The 26,676-nt window shown below is 35.4% G+C and overlaps 1 protein-coding gene across 1 annotated transcript; it reads left to right on the top strand.

Annotated features, from left to right (window-relative positions):
• Positions 1–2,251: 2,251 nt before the first annotated feature.
• Positions 2,252–20,929, top strand: LOC131938332 (uncharacterized). Its single transcript, XM_059296338.1, has 17 exons — positions 2,252–2,647; positions 4,672–5,094; positions 6,623–6,741; positions 7,460–7,518; positions 9,511–9,662; positions 10,012–10,186; positions 11,351–11,560; positions 11,684–11,761; positions 13,780–13,914; positions 15,397–15,490; positions 16,434–16,502; positions 18,006–18,083; positions 18,578–18,643; positions 19,003–19,113; positions 19,573–19,641; positions 20,347–20,385; positions 20,846–20,929. The coding sequence occupies exons 2-17, from the start codon at positions 4,728–4,730 to the stop codon at positions 20,927–20,929; spliced, it is 1,905 nt and encodes a 634-aa protein (XP_059152321.1). The 5' UTR covers positions 2,252–2,647; positions 4,672–4,727.
• Positions 20,930–26,676: the final 5,747 nt, after the last annotated feature.

Raw genomic sequence — 26,676 nt, 5'->3', positions numbered from 1 at the left:
CGAGGTTATTTTTGCGTGGGACCCATGTTTGAAATTGTTATGGTTGCCCATCAGATTAAAAAAAATTTAGGGCATTGTCATTGCTATAATAGACATGAGGCGGTGAGGGCCGATGGTACGGCACTGAACTGCTGAGTCTAAAGTCTCCATTCCCACGAGTCCGTATGACGCCCCTGAGTCCACCCAGCTCCGATGGTTACCCGACCCTCGTCAGGAAAGTAAAGAAAAGGGCATAGAACTGACCACACTATCCCTTCTCATGCCAAGGTCACAGAAACAGGTGAACTCTACTTCCCTTGCCCCATGGATAGTCAGGTTCGAGTGCGCATTGTTGCCAACACGTAAAGTCCCGAGTTCGAACCTCTAGGCAGATGAGGCTCATTAGCTGGAAACAAATAACCTATCTAGGCAAAGAATCGTCGGTATCATACAGGTTTGGAACTTCTTGGTGTTAGTATAACAAAATCCGATTTGCTTTCCGCGGTTTCCGCAAACGAAGTTGTTACCCAGCGTATTGCTTTGTATTCCTTGAACTATATCCAGTCCACGCCCTAAGGATTTCACTTCGCTTCGTGCATCATTCATTGACTCCCGAAGCAACAGAAAAAAAAACAGAACCGTATGTCGGACTTATGTTAATACCAGGCAACAAACACCCTGAATTCAACGTGAAATTTAGTTTTCTTTATCTAACACATCATAGCATTCATTTAGGATCTAATTCATTCTTTAAAAAATAATAAATCAGATACATATTTTAATTACTAAAAAGTGTCTAAGTTACAGTTTGTTTTTGCACATTAACCACAGGCTGAGATGATCAACAAACTGTGATAAAGTGGATAAATTTTTACCTTCTATTGTAAGTTGATGTTTGTTTTCTACATTAACCTTTGCCGGAGATTATCTAACTGTAATGCGGCAGAGGCGTAGCGAGGGGGGTGGGCGGGGGGGGACATATGTCCCCGGGCGCCGACCTTAGGGGGGGGCGCAAAATTGAAAGTTTGAGGGGGGTGTAAATGAAAAGTTCGAGGGGGGGGGGGTGCAAATGAAAAAGTTCGAGGGGGGTTGCAAATCGAAAGTTTGGGGGGGGGGGGTGCAAATGAAAATTTCAAAGCGGGGGTGCAAATCGAAAGTTTGTCCCCGGGCGCCGGGTAGGGTCGCTACGCCTCTGTAATGCGGTGCATACATTTCTGCCTTCTGTTTTATGTTCTTTGTTTTCCCATTACATTTTTTCCCTGGCATCTTGTGAGTTTTATTTCATTCACTTCCAGATAGTCGCGGTTGTCTGTCAACGTCGTTATTGTCATAGCAGTCATAGCAGTGATTGGTTTTATATATGTGTGGTCTAGACATGGGTCATGCTACAGCTGGCCACACCTTTAGCTTGACCTTGGTCATATCTTTAGCTTGACCTTGACAATACCTTTAGCTTGATCTTGACAATACCTTTAGCTTGAATTTGGCCATACCTGCTACTGGACATTGGCCATATCATTAGCCATTGGGCATGCTTGTTACTAGACATTGGCAACACATTTAGCTTGACCTAGGCCTTACTTGTTACTGAACATTGGCTATATGTTTTGTTTGACCTTGACCTTGACAATACCTTTAGCTTGACCTTGGCCATACCTGTTACTGGACATTGGCCATATCTTTAGTTTGACCTTGACAATACTTTTAGCTTGACGTTGGCCATACATTTCACTGGATATTGGCCATGCCTATTAATTGATTTTGGCCATACTTTAAAGCTTGCATGTATAGGACAATGGCCGTTACTAAACCAAGACATTACTGGACTCTGCCAATGACTCCATGGGTCACTATCTAGGTATGTAGCTAAACCCTGGCTATGTTGGTGTTCTATCATCGTTCACATCCTGTTAACAAGATCCTCTCATACAAGCCTTTGTCTCGCCATTCATTGATTAAAACAAACCCCCATCAAAACCTGGTGACCTGTTTAACGTTATCAGCAGCTTCACCAACAAGGGATAGCACTCGTAAATTTTTAAAAAGTTTTTTAAATTTTAATGGGTTTTGTAATTTGTATAGTCAAACTACAAATTAAAAATTAGGAGTAAATAACAAATCTATTGTTTTATTTAATTAATCAAAGTTTTTTTGTATTGCCTCATTAATTTTTAAGATCATATTTCATTCTGAAAAAGCAACACGATGTTACCGTCACATGTTTGATCATGTGACTTTAATCTTCCTGTTTCTAAATATAGAGTACCAATTTTCTTTTTAATACCAAGCTTTATTTTTGCACTGTGATCAAATCTTACAGTAACATTGAGATTGTCTTCCACGTACTTAGTGTTATAGCTCATTAATCTCGGATTAACAATAATGACAGACTCCTCACTCCGGTGCGAATTTGTGTACCATTAATTTTTTTCGAATAATTGGTGATGGTGTAGTAATTAAATGAACCAACAAAATTCTTCATATAGTTAATGTTTTTTTTTTATCAGTGACCGTGTTGGTTATCGGTTGTTGTGTAGTGCTACACTTGTACCTTGGCATACTAGGACGTCATCCTCGGCCTCTGTATTTTAAAACTTTTGGAGTTACTCGAACAATCAGTGTGTAACGGATTATTATTCACTCATTAATTAAATTAACTGCAACACAGGTAGGGACCTTGACTTTGGTCGTTTATGAGTAAATAGTGATGAAGGCCCGAAAATTGAAATCTTTTTAGTATGCGAAAGTTTTAAAATTTGCATATTTGTTATAATAATTTTTTTTCTAAGAAAGCCAACATGATTCCCTCGTGACAAAAGTTCTATTATTACACGTATCACAAATACTGAAAATATGATGGGAATCGCATTATTAGTTTAAATAAACCGGGAGTGATCTCCCCAAAACTTTCTCGAATATTCTAATGTAAGTCTTTATAACAGTACGTGGGATGGCAACTCGAAATATAGACATGATTTTTGTTTACTTAAACTTTTAAAAATAGAATAGAATCTAGTAGAAAAAAGAATTGCGCACTAAGCGAATGTCAAATAAAGATGTGCATAATAGTGCGCAATATTATTAGTACTTTATTAATTTACATGCGTTTTTTGAGAAGTCGGAAAATGCGTAAATTAGTACTTCCGATCAACAGAAATTACTCAAAATTTGACAGAAGGTAGAGAATTAGATCTTTTACTTACATGTGAAATTTCATTTATCTATCTGAAATAGTACTCAAGTTATAGGTTTTTGAAAAATTCAAAGTAGAAAAAGTACCACTTCCGGTTATCGGAAATCGCTCAAAAGTTGATCAGGATCTACGATTTTGATATAATACTTATAAATGAAATTTCATCAACCTAGCTGTAACGGTACTCAAGTTATCGTGTTTACACACAGACAGACAGACACACACAGAGAGACAGACACACAGACATACGGACAAGATTGCAAAATTATGTTTTTCCGTATCAGTGAGGTGTAAAACGTCGAGATTTGTAAAAATCTAGATTTTTTTTTTTGCACTATTACAAGACGTTCTCTATGCTTCGTATATAGATCTACGAGAAAGTAAAAAAAAGAAGTAGGTTTTTTAGAGTTTAAAAAAATCTATGAAATGAGAAAAACAGCTAAAAGTAGGTCACGAAAATAGCATTTCTGTGTAACTTGTAAAGTCATTTTAAAGCTTTGGGTGTTTCCAAGATGACGGAAAATACGATTATCAAATACATGAGAGATCCAGCTTTCCAATTATGCCAAATACAATATGATGGCGGATATGTTACTTCCCGTAGAGAGCGTGTGATATTGGGAAAAAATTATTAATTTTTAATTAATGGGGTAAAAAAAAACATTTAAAAAAAATCTGATTAAAGTTATTATTCTCTTAATACAAAAATGGACAAACATTATAATGAAAAAATCAGGGCTTTGGTGATTTTTTTTTCTGCGCATAACCCCCTTTAGGTAAATGAAACCAATAAAAAAGAAGAAAATTTTTGAGTGTGGTTTGTAGAAGGTGCAAGCTATTTCGGTCATCTTTCGGTCTTGTCTTTAGAACTATCTCAAAACTAGTACATCGCTGTTTTGAAATTTATCCGTTAGGTAAACAAAGAAACAAAGCATTAACATTCTTCGCGTTGTGCCGCGTTTAGAACTTGCACCTTTTCCCAGTGGCCGTAACTATGTAAAAATTGCAGAATTAGAAGGTTGTTATGAAACAAAAAATTAAACGTTCACCTCTTTGATACAATGTACTAATTGATAGTAAAAACGTTTATTAAGTAATTTTAAATATAAAAAGCCTGGTTCTATTTCTGTTGGTTCTATATATTTCGGCAAATTAGTATGTCTTCAAACGTTATAGTCGCTGATTATTAAGATATTTTTGACTGTTACAATTAGGGCAGAAAATAGTTAAACCAGTGTGTAAAGCCTTGTAGTTGCTTGTTTTCTCAACTTCCACTGTGTTTATTTATTTCAATATTGCAGCTCAAATTGAGCTTTTTATTATTTTTTTCCTACCTTTTTTGCCCCCCCCCCCATTTGGTGTGCGCCCGAGGCGGCCGATCTCGCCACCCTTGCCCTAACAACGCCACTGGCCATAAGACTGGGAGCGGTAAGGGAGGGGCGGTGGTGGACATTCTATATTTTCTAAACTTACAGATTTCACGTTTCGTTTTTTCCTAGGATCCCACATCTTTTATACGTAGCGTGAACGATTTAAAACACCTGCTACTGTCAACATGCAAAACACCGGGATTAACCTGAGTATACTCGTTGCCCTGGCGTGTCTCGCCAATAGCTGTTTCGCCATAGGTGGTGCAGCTTCGGATTCCCCAGACATTACCACAAATTCTACAGCTCCCACAACCCCTACTACTACTACCCCAGGCCCTGAAGCTACCCCAGACTCTAACACTACCCCAGCCCCTAATAATACCCCAGCCCCTACAGATACCCCAGCCCCTACAGATACCCCAGCCCCTACAGATACCCCAGATACTAATACTACCTCAGACCCAACAGAAAACTCTACCACGACAGTTACCACCAGGAGGACAGCGCCGCCCCCTGAACAAACCACCCTCGGCGTCACTAGGATCTCCTTGGGTGAGTCAAATCACTTCATTACAGCATTAAAATAATCAGTGTTCAGAGTGTCTTCCAGGCATCTCTTCGGGGAGGGAGGGGGGCTCCCCGAAAAAAGTCTACCGCCCCCCCCCCCCCCCGAACGAAATGGAATGTATATAGAAAATATATACTTTTTAACAGTGTCCGCCCCACTCCCCCAGCGGAAATTTTAGCCGCCGCCCCACTCCCCCCCCCCCCCTGGAAATTTTAGTCCTCCCCACCCCCGAAAATTTCAAGTGCCCCCCCCCCCCCCTCGGAGAAAAAAGTTTGGAAGAAACACTGTCCATTTTGATTGCTAAGACTTGCATATTTTGACGGTACTTTGATCAGCGCAAATTATAACCATTTCGGGGTTGGGGGGTCAGAGTAGTTAGCAAGCGATCTGGGAGAGGAACCCCGAAAAAAAATGGCGCCTTGCTGGTGTTATTTGTTCAACTAATGCTAAGGAAGCAAATGCAGGCTGAAGTTGCAGTCAATAGACCTTCAGGAGCAAACCCTGTTGAGACTTTATACTTTACTATGATGGATGGGGTAAAAAAGGTTTGAAATTATAGTGCGACTAGTTTGGTGATCTCAACTGACACGATTGAGAAAGAGAAGAATGTTGCGGTGCAGTGCACACTTTAACATCAAATCGTAATGCGACATATGACAGCGGTTTCCAAAGTGGGAGGCTGTCATTTCACATGTATGGAATGCACCCAGAATTTTTTTTTAATATATTGCATATTTTTCTCATTACGATTACAATACGATCGCGCATAGATTGTTAACTTTACTGTTTAGATGTTAAACGAAATGTTATATTATGATTATTATTATTATTATTATTATTATTATTATTATTATTATTATTACTATTATTATTATTATTATTATTATTATTATTATTATTATTATTGTTATTGTTATTATTATTATTATTGTTATTTTTTTTTCTCCGTTATTGTTATTAATATTTATTATTGTTATTAATAATATTATTATTGTTATTATTATTATTATTATTATTATTATTACTATTATTATTATTATTATTATTATTATTATTATTATTATTATTATTATTATTATTATTATTATTATTATTATTATTATTATTATTATTATTATTATTATTATTATTATTATTATTATTATTATTATTATTATTATTATTATTATTATTATTATTATTATTATTGTTATTTTTTTCCTCCGTTATTGTTATTAATATCATTATTGTTATTAATAATATTATTATTGTTATTATTATTATTATTATTATTATCATTATTATTATCATTATTATTATTATTATTATTATTATTATTATTATTATTATTATTATTATTATTATTATTATTATTATTATTATTATTATTATTATTATTATTATTATTATTATTATTATTATTAGTTGTTGTTGTTGTTGCTGCTGTTTGTATGTATTTGTGTGTGCGTGTTCTAATTTAAATCCATTTATTTTTTGAAATGCTGTTACGTTGATGTGGTCAAAAACTCCTAGCCCTGCTGACTGTACCAATACAACTTGAGATAGAATATAAAAACGAGACCTACAAAGTTGAGCTCAATGATACGAATTCAGATGTATACAAGAGCGTATCGAATGACTACATTCAGAAGGTAACAAGAGAACATTTTACTTGTTGGTTTTAGTGTTATCATTAGTCAGGGACATAATTAGGTTAATTCTTGTTGATTTTGATGCTCATGTATATCGGTAGCTTTGACATTGAAATAAAACCATTTAAAACATTTTTTAGATACAATGATAAAATATATTGTAAATATTTCTTAAGAGACCAATGTACTAATATTATAGCTAAAAGGTTCGTCCATAAATGACGTCACAATCGTAGGGGGGAGGGGGTCCGTAATTTTGTGGCGGTGTGTGATGAGGGGAGGGGGGTTCAGATGGTGTGACGTCACTTTTTTGCATTATAAAAAAGCAATGTTAGAAAACGAGTTTTAGCCGTTATTTCAATTTTTAGAAAACGGTTTTAATAAATTGTAATACGAATTCATCAAATACTCTAAGTTGGCAGAGTTCAGACAAGATTTTGGAAAAATATCGATGTTTTAAGAAAAATTCAACAGCGATTTTGAGGGGGGGGTTGTAGGCTGAGGTGTGACGTCATTTTAGGGGGGGGTCTGGCTTTTTGTGACGACGTGTGACGGAGGGGAGGGGGGGGGAGATAAAAATCGTCAAAAAAAGCCTGACGTCATTTATGGATGACCCCAAAGACAGCAAACAAACAAACAAAACGAACTCAGTAAATACCTGTAATCTGTCATAGGATACGTTTTTTTAACCTAAAAATATATTTTAAACATATTCCAGCTCTCTCAAATTTACCAGAATGTAAGTGGACTCAAGGAAATCACCATAGACAGATTTTGGTGAGTTTTATTTTCTACAAATTTATAATACAGCTCTTATTAGCTTTTGTAATGTTTCGCTTTTTCAATGAAAGGGTATGGGATGATTTAGAAAGATAAAAAAAACTATTTTCTACCAACTTTAGGACATGTATCTATATGTAGAACGGATTGAATGCATAGTTGGTAAAAGATTATTACCTAAATTATGTCTTAAAATATAATTTTGAAAAAAACAGAAATTAACAACTCGCGTGTTTATATAAAGTAAAATACAGAAAATTTTATTTTTTGTTTAAGATTAAAATAATGTTATAGATTTTTTTGGTATGAAAAAGTTGTTTTGTTTTTTGTTCTTTTTCCAAAGATTATACAAGTATATCTAGCTCAGCAGTATAGCTAAAACATTATTTTATTAAATGCGTGCAGCTAAGCCTGTCGAGCAACTGGTATTTTAAAAAAAAAAGAAAAATCTTTACGTTTTTCCTGTATTTGCCTGTGTTTTGCATTTCGGGTCATCCATGGGGGGGGGGGGGGGGGAGTCCAAAAAAATTGACTTATCTGGACGGGGGGGAGGGGGTGGTTCGGGTCAAGGTGGACGTCCACATGCGGAATTAAACCACGAAATACTTAAATTTGATAACTTAAAATATAAATTTAAATATGCATATAACATGTAGATTAGATATTAAATCGGCAGTTCTCGTGGTAAATGTATCCTTAATGTAGCTGTTTACCACCCGCCTAACAAAAAATAATTCATGGTATTTCAAGTTTATTTTTAAACACTTCAAACAATTGTAGCTAAATCATAGTAGGCCTACATCATTATTTTGTGTCAAAGCCTAAGATGATGTAGATCTAGTCATTTTTGTCAAGTAAAAAAAAAACTCAAAACAACCATGTTACAATTAGATATTTAAATATCAGCGCGTGTATAATGTTCTCGCTTGGTCAGGTGTGTAGGGCTAACGGTCAGCGCGAACACAAAGAAGGGGAGAGGCGGTTTGTTATGGAAACAAATGCAGCGTAAAGTTGAGTAAAAAAGTAATATAATGACGTCACGTTGATTAACCGATTTTTTCCCCGAACCCATATAGTCGATTATGGATAGACAGCCACAAAAAAAAAGTAAAAAGTTCGGCGTACAGCATCTTCAATTAAAAAAAAAGATGCAAGACTGCCTGCAACCTCTGACTCTTTATAACAAATAGTGGTAAAAAAAAGCCTTTAAATTCTAGAGCAGGGGTCTCCAAACTACGGCCCGCGGGCCAGATGCGGCCCGCAAAGTCCCCTCATCCGGCCCGCGGAGATCTTTTTGTCCACGGAAAAATCGTTTGTTGAGGAATTTTGCCCAGAAAAATCAAAGACATGCCTGGAAGAAACTGGCCCCCGAACTGAAATTTGATAGTTAATGCGGCCGTCGGACTGAAAAGTTTGGAGACCCCTGTTCTAGAGGCAGGGTACACAGCGTCCATGCGCGATCATTCTTTCAATAAAGAACAATTTTAGATAGTCGTAGCACATTCACACGGTAGGTTAACACGCTGTAGACTTACGGACATCTTGGAAAAGTTTTACTCCCAATTATTATTTAGGCCTAGGAATAGATGTTACCGAAAATATCAAATGTCTATATTACATTATTAGTTAATGTACACATTACATGTATATGAATTAGTAATTTTGCAGCATGTATTGAGAGGTCTACTAAATGTTCGTGGATGTCCACAACCAGGGGGGGGGGTCGTCGAAATTGGACGCGTGTGGGGGTTCTAAAGTCCCAAATTTTTGTGGACGTCATAAATGGATGACCCCTTTCTGTGGGTATTTCCCTTTGAAGTTACAGACTAACTTAGCCAATTATTATGTAAGATAATGGGGCTGTAAAAAAGATGGATCTCTACCTCATGAAGAATTGCGTAGCAACGTTGCTATCGCTGTGTTTTGTGTTGTTACAGATTCATGTCACAAACATATTAGATGTTGATTTTTGTGATGTCCGTGTTTCAGGTACGGAAGTCTTGGCGTCGAGTACACTCTGCACGTAAAGTACCAAGACAATAACTGGGCACTTCTTGAAAACCAGTTAAAAAACATAAGTCGTGATCTAGATAAAGACCTTAATGTGGATGTTCGTAACTCTGAGCAAAAATTCACTAACGGTAACGCTAATCATCTATCATCTCCGTCTAAATAATGACTTTTTATAAGACGTACTTTTTTTATTGTTTCTTAAACTTTATTATATAACATCAACGAGATTTTCTTCTCATTGCCAGTCTACCATCCGACCACGCTGTAATATTTAATAATCTTGAAGATCAAAAATAAAATGTGTGTATGTGTGGGGCGGATGTGCGGATGTGTTTTACGTGTGGGTTGGTGTGCGAGTGGGTGTATATATGTATGCGTATGAATATGTATGTAAATGTATTCAAATATGTGTCAAAGTACATGTAGTTATTAACTATGGATAATACTTCTGTGATAAAGCCGAAAAAATTTCCTCAGCCTTAAGCCTCGCCAGGCAAACAGGTCCCTGTCAAATACCAGGCGTTTGTCCCTTAGATTCGAAGTGTGTAAACTCTAGCAAAGAGGTGACGTGTAACAACAAGTGCTTAGACATGAACACGTGTCTGAACGGTGGTGTATGTGTAATCAATCAGAATTATGAGGCAGTCTGCAAGTAAGTCACACCATAAACTAGCTCCGTATTTTTTATGAATTAAGTTCAGATGCTGTAAGAGAGTATCGTTTTATCAAAGTTACAAGTCTTAGGTCTCTAGCCACCTTCTCTAGTTTGTTTCTTGATTGTTGTGTCTTCTGCTATTTCAGCCAGAGATCTCAATCTGTGATTCACATATCCCTATCCCAGTCTCACACATCCCTATCCCAGTCTCACACATCCCTATCCCAGTCTCACATATCTATCCCAGTCTCACATATCCCTATCCCAGTCACACATATCCCTATCCCAGTCTCATATATCCCTATCCCAGTCTCACATATCCCAGTCTCACACATCCCTATCCCAGTCTCACACATCCCTATCCCAGTCTCACACATCCCTATCCCAGACTCACACATCCCTATCCCAGTCACACATATCCCTATCCCAGTCTCATATATCCCTATCCCAGTCTCATATATCCCTATCCCAGTCACACATATCCCTATCCCAGTCTCACACATCCCTATCCCAGTCTCACACATCCCTATCCCAGTCTCACACATCCCTATCCCAGTCTCACACATCCCTATCCCAGTCTCACACATCCCTATCCCAGTCTCACATATCCCTATCCCAGTCTCACATATCTCTATCCCAGTCTCACATATCCCTATCCCAGTCTCACATATCCTTATCCCAGTCTCACATATCCCTATCCCAGTCTCACATATCCCTATCCCAGTCTCACATATCCCTATCCCAGTCTCACATATCCCTATCCCAGTCTCATATATCCCTATCCCTGTCTCCATACTCACATATCCCTATCCCAGTCTCACATATCCCTATCCCAGTCTCACATATCCCTATCCCAGTCTCACGTATCCCTATCGCTGATCTATCCCACACATCCGGGTCTCCCACCCAACTCAAGCTTTCTCCGGTCATTCCCATCCCAGTCATGTCTATAGAAGAGTTGTTTTTTTTTCAACGAAATTTACTTTGGCAATGAATGTTTTTTCTTTTTAACTTATTCCCCATAAATAAAAATATATTTTGACACTTCAACAATTTTTTTTTAATTAAGATACCAAATTATGTACACATTTTTTAAAAGTATCTTGCCCTTGTACTTGTATGGAGAAGTGTTAACAACAAAGAACCATAACTCCTATCTAGATGTGCGACTGACGGCGACTACATCTATGGCGGCGAGAACTGCGAGCAGAAAGCCGAGAAATTGGCGCTCAGTAAGGAGAACATCATCGCCATAGCTGGAGGCACGGGAGGGGGCGTGGTCTTAATCTTCATCATCATCATCATCGTCATCTGCGCCAAAAAGAGTTCGAAGGTTCGGCCGAATGATACGGTCAAGGACGATGCTTCGGAGTAAATATAATAATTTTTTTTTAATTACGTTTTAATTTAATTAATTAAGAGGCTAATTTTCACATTTTTTTTAAAATTAGATTCTAGTGTTTACAGCCTCCTATTTTCTGTCTTTGTTTTTAGGCAATCCTTCAAAGACTCTGAAGATGGCCTCCATCAGAACTACAAGATGAGTCAAGTCAGCAATGACGTCACCTTTAGGTACTGTGATGTGTGGTATACAAGTTTAACCACCCTTTTGAAATATTTATATTGTGATAGTGCTATTTACAAGTACAGATTATCATGTTATATTATAAGCATATATATATATATATATATATATATATATATATATATATATATATATATATATATATATATATATATAAATATATATATATAAACTAGCCGTCCCGGCCAGGCCCTGCTCTGGCTTCTGTGAAAAACCTTTCTGTTAAAGACCATTACCTGTGTGTTTAGTAATCATCATAAACCCGGCATTGCCCACCCAAACCACAACCAACCAAAACAACAAAACGCAAACATAACGCTAACACAATTACAAATACAAACGAAAACAAAAACTTAACAACAAACACAACCACACCCACAAACACCAATACAAACACAAAGAAAAAACAAACAAAAAAGCAAACGAAAACAAAAACCTAACAACAAACCCAACCACAAACACCAATACCAACAAAAAAAAAAATCAACGAAAAAAGCAAACGAAAACAAACCAAATCCAAACGCAAAACCAACCAAAAACACAAATACAAACCCAAACAAAAAAAAACACAAACAAAAACGAAAAAAGAAAGAACAAAAACGAACCAAATTAAAACGCAACCACTAACGCAAACCCACCTAAACACAAAGAAAACACTAACGCGAACATAAACGCCCGGGGCGGAATCACCTGTTTTAGCTTAATGAACGACTATAGTACCCCAACTTATTCACAGTCTTTTGCACTCACTTAAACGAACGCGCCTGTTTCAATTTAATAAACAATTTTAATACTCCAAGCTTATCCGTAAAATACCTACAACATTTGCACTTGATCAATCCCCGCTAATTATGTAATTATTTTTTTTCCCAACACCAAAACAAAGTAATTAAAAAGTAAATTATTTTCACGGAATGCAATGGTTTTATAAAGGGAAGTAATTGTGTTTTTCCTAATTTATCAAAGGGAAGTAAGTGCTATAGGACTAAATAAAGACACAATTAGAATTTTTGTAAAAGATGATATTTTTTTTAAAACTTGTGTTTAATGAACATGCCGACAATTATTACTATAATTTGAAAAATGAAAATTATTTCCCAACACTTTCAATAGTAATTTTTTAGCTCATAAATTTAGACAAATGCGCACGATAATTTTCTAACTTTTAAATTCGTACAATTCCAACGATATACAAATGCATTACATACAGAACTGAGCTTTATATATTAGATATATATATATATATATATATGTGTGTGTTTATTGATATACACATATATAAACACATATATATACATATATATATAGAGAGAGAGCCTATATATACATAGCCTATATATATATATATATATATATATATATATATATATATATATATATATATATATATATATATATATATATATATATATATATATATATATATATATATATATATATATATATATATATATATATATATATATATATATATATATATATATATATATATATATATATATAAAACCTGTATATTTATATATATATATATATATATATATATATATATATATATATATATATATATATATATATATATATATATATATATATATATATATATATATATATACAGGTTATATATATATATATATATATATATATATATTTATATATATATATATATATGTGTGTGTGTGTGTGTGTGTGTGTGTTTATTGATATACACATATATATACATATATATATACATATATATACACATAGAGAGAGAGAGAGAGAGCCTATATATTCATAGCCTATATATATATATATATATATATATATATATCTATATATATATATATATATATATATATATATATATATATATATATACAGTTTATATATATATATACAGTTTATATATATATATATATATATATATATATATATATATATATATATATATATATATATATATATATATATATATATATTTATATATTTATATATATATATATAACCTGTGAATAACTATTTATAGAAGTCCAGGCCCCGAACAGGCCCAAATGCGTCAGAATCCATACACCATATCCACATCCAGTATTCAGCCCAGCACAAGAAACCCACGAGACATCGTGGAGAGCTATGGATCGGATTATCGCTTCCCTATGGTCAGGTAAGGTCTAAGGTCCTGTCAGCGGTCTCACTGTGTAAGGTGGACCTTTTAGTTGTTAAGGTGGACATGTACGTTAGGTCTCTGTGTTAGATTATTTAAAATGTCTGATAGACCTGTTAAATGCAAAATAGGTGGTTAGACAGAAAACCTGGATCGAAGTTGAGACTGTAGAAAAGTAGAAAAGTTGTGCAAGCTATTGTACAACCCACTAAGATGTTTCTTCTATGCCAATTAGCAGGACCTTAACCCCATTAGCTTGTTTGGGGCCCAGGACCCGTGATGTCACCTGACCTATGCCTAAATACATTAGTCCGTGTAAACTGAGTTGTACTAGCTACCAGTGTGTGTGCTTAGGACTGGATTTAGGCTCTATAAGGACTTGATCTATTTGAGATATGGGGCCCCACCCATGCTAGATGTTTTATGTTATCGAAGATGTTCTGTCTTATACATAGTTTTCATTCAGAGAAATAATGAAGCAGTATATTTGAGTATATATGAGTATTGCTCCTTTGGAAAACAATTTGGGGGTCCTAAGCTATAGCTTTTTAGCTTATCCGTAAATCCGGTACTGAGTGTGCTAGCTAGGATGTAGCAAGAGCTAATCACGTGACGTTTGTGTGTATGTGTGTGTTTGTGTGTGTGCTGGGAGTTATAGTGTAGAAAATGATAAAACGCTTTGATAGTGTTGTGTGTGTTTGATTAAACAGTAGTGTTGTGTGTGTGTTTGATTACACGACAATTTATGATCTGATATGAGGTTCATTGAACGCCATGTAAGATAACTCTCGTCTTTGGAAAACAAGGCTAGCTGCAGTTGTCTAACTTGATATTAGCCTGCTTTGGGTTTTATTTTCATAAAAGGTGTAAACTTCTTTACCAAGACAATAAGGCCTATCATCATCGTTTCCCCTTGTGCCTAAGACACATGGGACAGACGAAGTAGAGTTCATCTGTTTGAATGACCTCGGCATACAAGTGGGATAATGTGGTCGTCACTATGCCCAGCCGCCTTTGTTTCCCTACGTTAATTAGGTACCCATCAGAGCTGGGTCGATCCAAGGACGTCCTACTGACTTGAACCCGGATTGGAACACGATACTTTCGGGTTAGCAGCCTAGCGCTCTACCGCTAGGCCACACAGTCAGACAAAAAGGCCTATAGTCATGTATAATTTTTTTTTATTTAACCGTTTTATTTTATATTAAATATGTTGATTTGTAACATTTAATTTTAATTAATTTAAATAAGGGTAAAGAGGGATGGGTCAATGGTTTGGCTACGTAATGTTTAGACAACTTTTCTGACAATAACCGAACAACTCACATCAACATTTTGCTCGTTATGTGTTGGGTCGCCACAGCACATTCATGCAGCTAATGGCATTGCTTTCAATGTCTGCCTTCGCTCAAGTCGACACGGGCTCTTGTCGTATTGAATGGAAAATATTGAGGTGTTTTTTTTTGTACTGTTGTTTTACAGGGGGCCCATCGTTGCCATGGATACGAGAAAACAATCCGACGCCTTCGATATGAGGAGACAGAGCCGCGTGAGAATCAGCGAGGACGTGGAGAATGTGAGTTTATTTTTAGTAACTTTAGCGAAAAATGTCAATTTATATTTTCTAGTAACTTTAGCGGAAAATGTGAGTTTATTTTTTTCTAGTAACTTTAGTGGAAAATGTGAGTTAATTTTTTTAGAAACTTTAGTGTCTTGATAACGTACGATATCAAATCGCTTCCTAGCTATATTAACGTGTAATCTACTTCAGACACAAAACGTTTAACCATCCCTAATCGCGTTGACCCATATCTAGTCATGCCAAATTTTAAGAAATCTCAAACCACAAGCCCAAAACAATGACTTCCTCAATACCTAGATAAACCTACTTTAAGCCGTATGGCCAGAGATAACAGTATTATCGACATGTATAATGTATGTGGGGGAGGGGGGGAGATTAAAATTTAAAGCCAAGGTCTACATAATCCAGCGACCAAGCTAGAGAGCAGAAGAGTATCTCCTGCAGAATTTCTTTCAAGCTTCTCTCCTGGTAGGCACTGCCACCACCCCCCCCCCCCCCCCATATCCCCAAACCGGATGAAAGAAAAAATATTTTATATAGAAAAAATATACGTAATCCAGTGTTCAACTCTGACATCTCCCGAATATTGTAAGTGGTCATCATCCCACCCAAAATTTATACGACCCCCCCCCCCAAAAAAAATACCTGAAATAAAACCCTGATCCTCCAGAATGAGGGACTGCTTCCAATGCTCACAGAGTTTCTTCCAAGCATCTCTTCGGGGGGGGGGGGCGAAAAAATTCTATCGCCTTAACATTACATTTGTGTTTCAGAACCCTGATTATTATAACTCAACATTACATTTGTGTTTCAGAGCCCTGATTATTATAACTTAACATTATATTTGTGTTTCAGAACCCTGATTATTATAACTAAACATTACATTTGTGTTTCAGAGCCCTGATTATTATAACTTAACATTACATTTGTGTTTCAGAGCCCTGATTATTATAACCGAGGACCAAACCGATCACGTGACTCGATCGACGCAACAAACTTACGGAAGGTAAAGTTCAAAGTTCACTCTCGTCTGCGGTGTGCCATTTGTTTTTATCTTGAACCCAAACCCCAGTTTTAATTAACAAAATACCCCAGGGTTTTTGCTGCTCACTCTCAAAATGATTTACTCATCCAATTATTTGCTAATCAACTTTTAAATTTTTTTAACCATCTTACGTTTTTTCTGTTATATATTACTAAATTAATTTTCCTCGTTAGCCCTTCATCTCAAATGTGAAAAGTATAGCTGGTTTGTTTAGTGATTATCAAAATCAAGTATATATATATATATATATATATAGATATATATATATATATATATATATATATATATATATATATATTGCTTTTGATTAAAATCTTAATCATTTTCTAAATAGTTTAAAATCATACAGTAATGTTATGTAAAAAAAATAATGTTTCTGAAAAGTATTTTCAAAAGTAAACATATCAACCGACTTACATAGAATATCGTGTTTGGGGAATGATGTGTTCGCATATGCTCAAATTTGTGGAGGAATTGGTTTTTTTTTTAAATTAAAGCTTAAAATTAATTACATTGGTTTTTTTTTTAAAGCTAGTAAACGGATATGTTTGATCTAAAGATACCAGAGTATGAATCCAAAATCTGATCGACTCGAGTTTACAGATTAAGTCTTTTAGAAAAATTAATTTGAATTGTAAAAAAAAATGTAACATCAATATAAAAGTTCTAAAATTTTAAGTTTCATTTCAAGATAAACTAAGGAAAATTGATATATTATCAATAAAAACATCTATTTTTAAATAATCATTATCAATATTTTTATACTTTAAGAATCAGAAGAAATTTAGAAGCAAGCCTCTGCTTTAGAGATAAAACATTACGAGAAGTTGGAAGCAGGATTTTTAAGCAAAATAACACTATGGGCATAAATTACGATTACAATGCCAAATGTAGACACGGGTACACGACATAGTTCTAGAAAAGACAGGTTTTAGTCAGACGTGATGCAGGTCTGGCTAGAACAACTCTGGTGTGTACCTGTGTCCACATTTGGCATTGTAATCATAATTTATGTCTATACTGCTATTTTATATATATGATAGATGTGAGCGCCGGCCCTGCTTGTAATCATAATTTATGTCTATAGTGCTACTTTATATAGATATGAACTTACACCTGTTAGCATTTAAATGTATAATCTATATCTTGGTTTATATAGACGTGAAGAACTCTTTAGTTTTGTCATTACAAATTGTTGCCTTTTATACAATCTATATGTACCTGTCCTATTGCTCTATTATTTGTTTTGTAAAGCATAAACAACTTGTCATATAACAAAAAAATTTCAAATTATATAAATTAATTTAAAGCAAAATATTTTTTAACATTCTGTTGTGACCAGCTGGACTAACATCCCACTCTAATATAGATTTATTTAAATTAACACTTACCTTGTGAGGGAACAATGACCTTTCACCTTATTTACCCCAATACCTTCACTGTCCGTCCGTGTACCTTTCCCAGAATTCCAATTTCAACCTTTTGGCCCAGAGACGTCGCTCCTCCGTCCCAGCCGATTTGAGAGGACCTACTTTCACAAGGGTAACTTTTTGTTTACACCCCTCACCCAATTAACTTTTCGTTTTATTGTATTTTATTTATTTTTATCGTTGAGGAAGACAATTTAGACGTAGCTCTATATTTTGTCGATATACACACACATACACATATCGGCTACACATTTATATATATATATATATATATATATATATATATATATATATATATATATATGTATGTATATATATGTGTGTGTTTATAAATATGTATGTATAGAGACAGAGAGAGAGAGACAGAGAGAGAGATATATTATAAATGAGTGTGTTGTATGTTGTCATAGTAAATTACGTATATAAAGCTTGTGTATAATAATATCAAGACTTTCTTAATCTATATTTATGTTTATTATTAAGTAGTAGACCTATAGTCTACGATGTAGAAATAAGTAAAAGTTACATTATATATTTATTTTGTGTGTATATGTTATATTTTCCAATGAATATAAAGCTAACAAGTGATATTTTATTTTCTCCCAGAATCCCCTGTACAACATGAGAAGGAAGTCCTCAGTCTACATGGAGATCGATGATAACGATTCTAAGGTACCGGCAAGTCATTGCATTAGTCCGCCTATGGTACTATATTCTAGCCTGTGGTTCATTAAGTACTTACAATCTACGGGCATCGAGTCCTGTCAGAGGACATTCTTAAAGAAGAAAAAACACATCTTTTATCTCAAAAGTATTCCATTTGCTTTCCTTACCCGTAACTCTTCCATGCTTGTTAAGTGTTCGATATTTCTTTGGTTGTTTTCCCTTGAGGTTAAAGCCAAACAAACTTTGTCAATTATTATATAGGATTTCGATTATTCTTATGTGTTCATATTCTTTGAGCAAGTTTTCTATGTTGAGGGAAGTAACTCTAGTTAAATTCTTGATGTAAAATTTTATTTGTGTCCCAGTCTGTGATGTATCAGCCTAGCAACAATACCGACTACCCACTACGCCAGCCGATGACACCAACAACAGGAAAAGTTTACGATTACTCTAATCTCAGGAGGGAATCTACTGTGGTGAGTTCATACAATTTAGAATTTGCAACTTGAAGTGAAGTTTTGTGTCAAGGAAACGATTCAAAAACAGTTTAACAACCTGAAATTACCGTTTCTTTTAATAGAATTTTTGTTTTCCATCTATTGTTTTTTCCCAATCGAAAATGCAGTGTTTAAATTCGTCTGTGTATTAAAGCGAAAAATATTCAAATAAATTTCTGATATCGGCAAGCAGCTGAAAATATACAATTAAGAAAATGTAATTTACGGTTTATACACATACTCAAGTTGCACCCATTTAGCTTTTTTTTTTTAAAGTAATTCATATTGAGTTTAGTTTCTAACAAACATTTAAGTCCCCCCCCCCCCAAAAAAATAAGCCGCCCTAGATACATTTATTAAAATACACACGTTCAACGTATCTACGCCTCTTGTTTGGAACAGACAAAGATACATGACGAGAAAACTTTTATTCCACAGCCTAACGCCATGTCTCCACGTCTGAGGGCAGGGTCGGAGATCTGGGATTACGACGACGACAACAGAATGGTAAGTGTTGGGTTCTCAGTTTACGTCCTGCATACAACTAGAAAGGTCACATACGTAGTGGGGGGGGGGGACTTTTATTAGGGCGAAACCCCACCTTGAGTCGCCTGTGCACAAAACGGGATGGCCTGTGCACAAAACGGGATGGCATGTGCACAAAACGGGATGTTTCTCAACCCAGTTTTATTTTTAAATATGTAAAAGTTTTATACATAAAGTAAAGCGCACTATTCTGACTAGACAGCTAATGTATCAATTAAGATAGAGTTGTTTTTTTTAGATACATTTGGTGAACACCGAGTCAAATAATTCCAAAATCCTGCCTGGTAACATAAAAGCTGGGTGGACTCAAAGACCCTTTTTAATTATTCATTTTCCATATAGAATGATGCCTGTTGCACTAATATATATATATATATTTTTATAATTTATTGTATATATAGTCAACAGCGTCACATAGGCCTAGGTAGTTGGAATCTGAATATACTCAAAGACCAATTTTATGTTCTGTTTTAGGCCTATTTAAGTCCTATTTATACCTAATGCAAATAATTGCCATTGTAATGTATATTTTTGTATGATGCATTCTAATTTAAATATGGTGGCTACTTCAGATGAATAACTTAGCACATATGATAATTTTTTTAAACGTAACTATATTTGTTGAAGTGGTGAATGTGTTAATTTTGACAATTAATTTTTTTTCAGTACGGATATAAAAAGCCTGTACCTGCACCTAGGAGATATGTAAGTCGATATTTGTTTATGAAACACGTTGACAATGACGTAACCCTTATCAGAGGCGTAGCGACCCTTCCCGGCGCCCGGGGACAAACTTTCGATTTGCACCCCCCCCCCCCTCCTCCTCAAATTTTTGATTTGCACCCCGCCTCGAACTTTCGATTTGCATCCCCCCCCCGAACTTTTGATTTACACCCCCCCCCCCCCCCCCCCCTCAAACTTTCAATTTCTTTTTCCAACCCATTATGCCGCCCCCTAAGATCAGCGCCCGAGGACATATGTCCCCCGCCCCCCCCCCCCCTCGCTACGCCTCTGACCCTTATACACCTTGATCACAAATGACACTAATCCATAGCGACAGTAAGTGACCCTAATCCAAATTGGCAGTAAGTGACCCTAATCCACAATGACCGTAATTAACTCGTTAATTTGTATTTCATTAACTTCCAGAATTAAAAACAAACAGCAGCAGCAAGATTCAAATCAACGCCAAACGATTCTGAGAACAAAACAGGAAAAAAATTTAAACTACAAGTCCCTCTCTAGATGACAACTCGTAATTTTGCAACCAAAAATGTCTGTATGTTTTATAGATTATATTTAACCTAACTTTGTTACTGTAATAAGTGTTCAAAAAAAATGCATGGACTGTTGTTTTTTTTTTTAAAACTAACGTGTATCTAAATCCTATTATATTGAAAGGCGAGATCGAATATTGAACTTGAAGTTCCGATTCCCTGTCAAGTAAATAATATATGCAGGTATCGTGATAGTCATATATCCACTCCTTGGTCAGTAGGATCTAATTAGAGAGTTCATATAATCGATTCTTAATCAACGGGATCAAAGTAAAGAAAATCAGAGGGGAAGGGGGGGGCATATGTCCCCGGGCGTCGACCTTAGGGGGCGCCAAAATGGGTTGGAAACATAAATTGAAAGCTTGAGGGGGAGTGCAAATCGAAATCTTGAGGGAGAGGGGTGCAAATCGAAAGTTTGAGGGGGGTGCAAATCGAAATCTTGAGATCTTGAGGGGGGAGGGTGCAAATCGAAAGTTTGTCTTCGGGCGCCGGGAAGGGTCGCTACGCCTCTGAAGAAGATATATCATCACTTTTTAACACATGGCATCTTAAGTCTTGTTATTACTTCTTAAGAAAGGAAGGTCTAACTATGTATTTTACCCCTTGATTTGTCCTATGTAGATCACATACCGTGCTAACATTTTTTAATATATTTTATTTCATATTACTTTTTAATGTGTATCAATGTATAAATATCCATTTATTGATTTAAGTATAAACCTAGTGTTTAATCATTTCACTTGTAAATAATGTTTAAATTGTTTTATCAAGGTATGTGTTGATGTTAATTTTTTAAAATTGTGGTTCACTTATATTGCGTTTAAAAGATGCTCATGGCAAATCATCCATAGTTTTATTTTTTATTTTTTTAATGACCAAAGTTGTAATGTAAATACACATTCTTCCAAATTTAAAGTTGATGTAAGACCCACTGTTTCTAAACAATAACTTACAGACTTTCTAATTCTTATATTTTTATATATCACTTCTCTCATGGTGGCCTGCTGTGTATATGGCCACTATATAGGCCTGTTTTTATACAGTAATCCTACAAATCGCCTTTAGTGTATATTAGTATTTAATATATCCAAATATGGTTGTTTTATATAAAAAAATATATATATATATATATTTATATATATATATATATATATATATATATATATATATATATATATATCGCTTCCCTACAAACAGACTTATCTAACTCTATTTTTCGGCTTTTTAGATATCTATACACGATTGTGTTCTAAATCCACAAAGGCATCAAGGCAACAATTTAATTTTTCCATGTGCCTAACTTAAAACAAATATAATAATGGAAGAAAGAGTAATGCCCTTCTGTGAACGTGTTGAAAATATAAGTTAGATCAGTCTGGCTCTAGGCAGAGGAGTAGCGAGTTGGGGGGGGGGGGGCGGGGGGCGGGGGTGCGGACCTCACTGGGTGGCACCGTTTAGGGGGGTGACACCAAGGCAAAAAATAGCAAAATATATAGAGAAAAACCTGACGGGGGGGTGCAAATCGAAATCTTGGGAAGCGATATTACCCGGTTTAGTTGCTGGCAACAAATAGGGTAACGACCAGACGCTTCAATGTAAACTTTTAAAGTTTTTAGCCTCTGTATTTATGAAAACAATATGAACCAACCCCCACGTTTTTCTAAAGTAAACATAAGTAGAATTAAGTTTTCTATACTTTTACTTCTCATATAGTTTATATTTCCGCATTTTTTTTATTTGACCCTAACATAAAAACTTTGAAATGCCTGAATTTTTCAACCTGTATTGCTATTTCTATGGAATCGGAGGAAAAAACGGTTAAATGGTGGTCGGGTTTTAGAGTGCACAACTGCTAACCCGATTGCCTCGAGTTCGGATCTCGGTCGGTAGGCGTGGCTGCAGGGCGTCTCTTAGTCCACCCAGCTCTGGTGGGTTACTTAAACTTATATAAGGGAAGGTAAAAATTGCTGGAAGTAGTGCTGACCACACTATCTCTTCATATGCCGAGGTCAAGCATGTTTAAAGCGTGTTTGGAACCACAGCATTTACTGTATTAATAATAACAGATATATTATTATTTTTATTTTTATTATTGTTGGTGCATTTAAAACGTTGTTCTTATTAAGCCGTTTCATACTTTGTTTCTACTTTCTGTATTTAGATATTGTGAAGTTATATGAGTAGATGAAAGGCAGGCTGAAATCAGGACATACTAACAACAGCGATAGTTCGTTAAACAAACATTAACTGTCTTAAACTATAATAATACATGGGTAGGCGTGGCTTAGCGGATTCAATCCGGGTTCAAGTCAGTACAATGTCCCAGAGTCCGCCCAGCTCTGATGGGTACCTAACTCACGTTAAGAAAAACTAGAGGTGACTGAGGAGTGTACTGACCACACCATCCCTTCATATGGTGAGGTCACAGAAATAGGTAAATCTCTACCTTACTTGTCGCATGGACCGTCAGGTTCGAAAAGGGGAATTTTTTATAATAATAAAGATGAAAACGACAAACTCTTTAATTTTTATTATTATATAACATGTTTATTTTATTTATTTTTAGCGCATTACATATATGTTATTACAAAGGTTTTTATACTTTTTTTTTACACATTAACTTTAGACATCGATTTTTGGTTTGTCTACCGACTTAAGATTAAAATAAGAACACGACAGAACTTAAAGCAAAACCAATGTATTTTCAGCTTGTTTTCACAAACTTTTATTTAACTTGGTTCCTCTGTCTGTCGTCAGATATAAAAGCTGGTTATTAAAACGTTTTTTATGAATTTTCTTGTCTTCGTTTGACGACCAGGATGATACATTTCAGCTTGTATTTTAAGCTAATTGTCGTGTCGAGTAACCGCACTTGTCATGTTTATAAATTCTTGTTGTTTTTATTTAGCCGATGTTACTTAGTGTCTTTGTATCTGATAACAGAATCTATATAATCGTTATGCGCTTTAGATTACATGTTTTCTTAAGCTCTTGTGTCTTGTTTTGCTGATGTAATAGCTTGAAACCTAGAAAGACGAAAATGTAACAAATAAGCATGAATTTAAAAACACGAATTTTATTGAAAACATCGATACACGAAACAATAAATTTTCTACATATGGTTTTCAAAATTACAGTAAAAAAAATAGTTGTGTTGTATAGGCCTACTTCAAATTTGTATTTAAATTTAAAATAAAAAAATGTGCTAATGAAATATGGTTTTCAAAATTACAGTAAAAAATAGTTGTGTTGTATAGGCCTACTTCAAATTTGTATTTAAATTTAAAATAAAAAATGTGCTAATGACTAACAGCAAAGGATGTTTGGTGAATTAAGAAATTATCTTTGCAAAGTTACTGTTACAAAGATATTTTACCCCCATTCTTAATATCAATGGCACGATTTGGTCAAATCGCTTAAAATATTTAAATGCCTAGATTTTTACTTTTACACTAAGATCGAGATTTATGAATTAAATGCAAATATCTTTTTTTTTAATTTATCTGAAACAAAATAGACATCACAATCAATAAGCAAAAATTGAATAATGTAAATAATTGAGGTTTTAAAGATTTACACCATCAAACAAACCAAGTTATAAGTCTAGTTGGTTTAACTATTTGGTGCTTCAAAAATGTTTAAAATTGTAAAAACGTGTACATAGACGAGAGCAGTGGCGTAGCAAGGTCGGGTGTCAACCGGTGCGGCACTTAATGGTGTCACCCCCAGAGGCGTTGCGACCATTCCCGGGGACAAACTTTCAAATTTTCGCTTTGCACCCCCCACCCCCTCAAACTTTCGATGTGCACCCCCTCCCCCCTCAAACTTTTGATTTGCACCCGCCCCCGCCCCCCCTCAAACTTTCGATTTGCACCCCCCCTCAAGTTTTTCTCCATATATTTTGCTATTTTTTGCCTTGGTGTCACCCCCCTAAATGGTGTCACCCGGTGCGGTCCGCACCACCCCCCCCCCCCCTCGCTACGCCTCTGAACGAGAGTAATAATACAAAGGATACAAAGTTATATAATTCGTAACACCTTAGGATAAAGATCAAACGTGCATATCAACATAGAGTATTTGTTGATATAGAATATCTGGAAAAATATTTATAACAAGTTTATGTGACATTGGAAACATCGAAAAAAAATTATTTCAAAGATGTAATCCTTAATAGTATACTAGAATACCCGTCATCCCTTGGATAACTGTGGGTTTCGGGGGTCATCCATCAAAAAACATCACGTCTGTCACTCAGAGGCATAGCGAGCCTTCCCGGCGCCCGGGGACAAACTTTTCGATTTTAACCCCCCCCCCCAAGATTTCGATTTTCAACCCCCCCCCCTCAAACTTTTGATGTGCACCCCCTCCCCCCCCCCCCCACTCAAACTTTCGATTTGAACCCCCCTCAACCTTTCAATTTATTTTTCCAAACCATTTTGGCGCCCCAACATACGTCCCCCCGCCCCCCCCTCCCCTCCCCCCCCCCGCCTCCCCTTCCCCCCCCCCGCCTCCCCTTTCCCCCCCCCCCCCGCCTCCCCACCCGCCCCCCCCCCTCCTCGCTACGCTACTGCAGTGTCACTTATCGTCACAAAAACAGAGCCCACATTCAAAAATATGTTTCTTATCTTTTAAAAACACCGAAAACACCGATTTCGGACTATCCCTTCATATACTGACGTCACATGTGACCTACTCAACTCTACTTCACCTGCCCAGTGTCCCGCCAAGTCTCAGACAACATGTTTTTATCGTTTAAAAAACGATTCCAGCCGAGCATGTCTCTGACCACACTATCCTTTCATATGGTTAGGACAAAGAAACAGATGAACTCTACTTCACCTGCCCTGTATCCTGCCAAGTTCAGATAGGCAACTTTATCATTAACATCTAAAAAAAAAAAATTGAAAAAAAAAATCATTTTTTATCATTAACATCTAAAAAAAAAAAAATTGAAAAAAAATATCATTGACATATTGGTCTAGAACCTGTACCACTCGCATGAGAGCGGACTACGCTACAAACTTAGCTATTTACTCCTGACGTCACAAATGAATTTTTATACTATACTTTGATGCAACTTGATTTCGAGCGTCTAGTCTAGAAGTAGTAACTTTCAAATTAAATTTTATCTTAAATTAGCCAAACAAAGATTTATATAAAATAATTAAGGCCTGAAATAGATTCTAGATGTATTAAGGCCTGAAATAGATTCTAGATGTAGAATTTACATTAAGTCTAGATTTAGAATTTACATTGAGTTTAGTGATCTAGATCTAGGCTAGATTCATAAATTTCCTTCGACAGCTGATCTTTAGATCTAGAGAAATTTATTGTAAAACTAAATGAAAAAAGACAGTTGAAAATTGATATAAGTGTTGGAACGTAATAAATACAGCAAACGGACGTATTGTTAAAGTTATGACCGACAGAAAATTAGATTTAGAACGCGTTAAACTTTGGAATGGGAACACAATTTTCTTCGATAGACGCCGCCATTTTATTGTACTAAAGAGTCAACAAAAAACTCTGACGTCACTATCAAGGGACGTCACTATCCCCACAAAGTTTATTCAAAGTATTAACATTTTTTAAAAAATACGGTTAATTTAACAATGAATAAATCAATAAATTAATTAACGTCTTTAAATAAATGTGTGATTAACAGTCTGTCTTAAAACAAAAATTTTTCTCTACCTACATACTATTTTACAGCTTTCCA

This window comes from Physella acuta, unplaced genomic scaffold (assembly GCF_028476545.2).
Source record: "Physella acuta isolate Inbredline_101_S28 unplaced genomic scaffold, ASM2847654v3 ptg000242l, whole genome shotgun sequence".
Lineage (NCBI taxonomy): Eukaryota > Metazoa > Mollusca > Gastropoda > Physidae > Physella > Physella acuta.
This window is presented reverse-complemented; position numbering and strand designations above follow the sequence as displayed.

Coding starts and splice junctions, on each gene's coding strand:
- LOC131938332 (XM_059296338.1), top strand. CDS start 4,728: ATGCAAAACACCGGGATTAACCTGAGTATACTCGTTGCCCTGGCGTGT. Junction 11,561..11,683: donor GTCAAGGACGATGCTTCGGA/GTAAATATAATA, acceptor CTTTGTTTTTAG/GCAATCCTTCAAAGACTCTG. Junction 20,386..20,845: donor TACCTGCACCTAGGAGATAT/GTAAGTCGATAT, acceptor AAAAACAAACAG/CAGCAGCAAGATTCAAATCA.